The 2,888-nt window shown below is 34.1% G+C and overlaps 1 protein-coding gene across 2 annotated transcripts in view; it reads left to right on the top strand.

Annotated features, from left to right (window-relative positions):
- Lrrk (Leucine-rich repeat kinase) overlaps positions 1–2,888 on the top strand; it is a 638,733-nt gene that overhangs the window by 334,611 nt on the left and 301,234 nt on the right. Inside the window, exon 1 of one of the 2 annotated variants that reach the window (XM_068364493.1) lies at positions 1–256. This exon is cut by the window's left edge and continues 136 nt beyond it. The exons of the other annotated variant lie outside the window; for it this stretch is intronic. Within the exon in view, the coding sequence (XP_068220594.1) occupies positions 184–256 (73 nt within the window). The 5' untranslated portion in view covers positions 1–183. The remainder of the gene's footprint in view (positions 257–2,888) is intronic. 2 annotated transcript variants of the gene reach the window in all.

Here is a 2,888-nt window from a genome sequence, read left to right on the forward strand (position 1 = left end):
TTCTCTCGGAAGTGTTTATGTGATTTTGAGCTTTAGTGTGCTTTCCTGGTGCTCTTGTGTTGCTGCCTATTAGGTTCTGGCCTTTCACCCTAACGGAGTGCCAAATATAATAAGCTTCTTACCGCGTATCAAGTGCCAAGGGATTTTTGTGTCATAAGGAGCCACGCGAGATATGTCCCAAGGATGTGGCCCTTCCAAGCAAGATCGCCTCTAGTCCCGAAGTACGACGTCATTTTGAAGCATATTCATGATCCATGTAAGTATATATTCCTTTTCTTTCCAACTTGTTCTTCGGTGCTATATTTAACTCTATTTTCAGATATATATCCAATCTACTGACTTCAAAACTTAATGGATAATAATGCAAATTATGTTTTGGTGATGTGTATTGATAAGATTAATATATTGAATTTAAGCAAGAATTGGTTTAGGTTATTGATGAATATTTGTTATTTTATATTTGAATATTGGTTATGTTGTGTATCATATGTACAGATCGGACAGCAGCAAATATCAATGAATAATAATAATGATAATAATAATAATAATAATAATAATAATAATAATAATAATAATAATAATAATAATAATAATAATGATAATAATAATAATAATAATAATAATCATAATAATAATAATTATTGTTATTATTATTAAGAAATCTTGCCATGCCTGTGCTTTTCTAATATCTTTCCAATTTAAAATTGAATTACTATTTACTATTTAGATTTATTGAAGACGTTTACCGACCTGGTTTGTGGTTCACTTTTTATTTTTGTGCTGAAATGAATATTAGCTGAACGAAATTGTTCCTAGATTTAATTGAGAATAGTTACGTGACCTTGCACTCTGCGAAGGACTGCACATACAGCCATTTTGCATTAAATCACGCAACTCTGTGCAGCAGTGTAGACAGTGTAACCACAGTAGCATGCAGAGTAAGTAGAAAGTGTTGTAAGGTTATACAATGATTTGTTATTGCCTTAACTTTAAAGGAAAATTCTTTTCGTTAGGTAGTTAGTTTGGTAGTGTCTATACTTGCTATTTAAGGGGTAGAGGTTTAAATTTCGCCCATGAATGGTAGAGGCAAGTGACATTGACTGTACCCTAGCTAGCAGAACAAAGCTCTAAAGATTAACCATATAAACAAATAATCAGTGCCCAAGCCCCTTTCTACTCAAGCTATGGCCAGGGAGAGCCAGGCAATGGCTGCTGATGACTTAGCAACATTAACATAACCCCAAACATCCTCCATAGTCCCAAATATACAAAGATTTAATGTTCTTTCCTGATGGGATATTTCTTATAAGTTTCTTTATGTTTTACAAGTAGACCTATAGCCGCCCCCCCCTCCCCCCCCCACATCCTTAGCTCGCAAGGATGGTAAGGTTGCAGTTACTACAAGAAACTATTTGGCTTGAACGAACCTGAACCCCATTCCGCGATCACCAGGCAGAGACGTTTCCAATGATCTAACAGCCTTTTGTGCTCTTATATTCAGAGCTAAAGGTGTATTGGTGTCTTGCCACTGAGAAGTAGCATATAACGAAGGATGTCGAAACCATCTCGAGATAATAATGTGATGACATCACGCGTCTTCTACTTAAAGGTGCTATGGCTACATGTGTTTGTCTTTCAACAGCATCATCAACTGTCTGCTTACAAGGTGGATATTATTTAGCAGCTGTGTATACTCAAGACGAAAGTCTCTCTCTCTCTCTCTCTCTCTCTCTCTCTCTCTCTCTCTCTCTCTCTCTCTCTCTCTCTCTCTCTCTCCACTATTTTGTTGAGCAGGCTCACGGGAATCTCCCCTAATAATTTATATTTATCATCTCAATCTCTGTCCATCATTTAGTTTATTATTTTTTTTCCCCTTCCGTATTTGGCTGCTTTCCCATTGGGGTTCTTGTGCTCGTAGCGTTCTGCTTCACCATGTGGGGATAGAGAATAGAGTTTGGCTAATGATAATATTTATATTGTATTTATTAGCCTATTATATTCTTTAATTGGGATTGTGTTACCTAATAGATGTGTATATGAGCAACAGGGTAATTCTCCTAATTACTAATTATGATTTAAAAAAAAATATTCTAACAGTATTTCACAAAAAGGACGAATGTCGTCATATTTCGAATGTACTGTAGTTATATTTGATAACATACTACCGAAATGTTTCAACTTGCTTATAAATACGTTACAAATATTGGTTTCCTTCGTATGTGTATCAGTATACCTTGTGTTGAGAGGATATGTTTTATAATTTCTAAATATAACAAATAGCAGTTCACCCTTATTATTATTATTATTATTATTATTACTACTACTACTACTACTACTACTACTACTACTTGCTAAGCTACAACCCTAGTTGGAAAAGCAGGATGCTATAAGCCTAGGGACCCCTACAGGGAAAATATTCCAGTGAGGAAAGGAAACAAGGAAAAATAACATATTTTAAAAACGGTAACAACATTAAAATGAATAATTCCTATATTTCCTTGCTGATAGCTTTAGTTATACATATAATCAGAATTGAATGATGTTTATCGGTGGAGGTAATAAATCTGTGTTGATCCTCTTGGAGTATTTTTTATATAAATTTTATCTTACAAAATATATTGACAGGGTTTTATAAACTTTGGTATAGTAACTCCCTATTGACAGGTGAGAGTGTTAGTATTCTACTGAAGATATAATTGCTTTCGAAGTAATATGACGATTAATCTTTAAAGGTAATGTAACCGAGAAATTAATTTATGAATATATTTCAACATATTTTAACACCGTTGAAATTAACATAATAGTTTGGGTAACTAGAGATGCAGGTCATGACAGTGTTGTAATCTTCAAGTGCTGTAGAGATGCACAGTAATTTTGAAGTACTGAAG

Source organism: Palaemon carinicauda, chromosome 41 (assembly GCF_036898095.1).
Source record: "Palaemon carinicauda isolate YSFRI2023 chromosome 41, ASM3689809v2, whole genome shotgun sequence".
Classification (NCBI taxonomy): domain Eukaryota; kingdom Metazoa; phylum Arthropoda; class Malacostraca; order Decapoda; family Palaemonidae; genus Palaemon; species Palaemon carinicauda.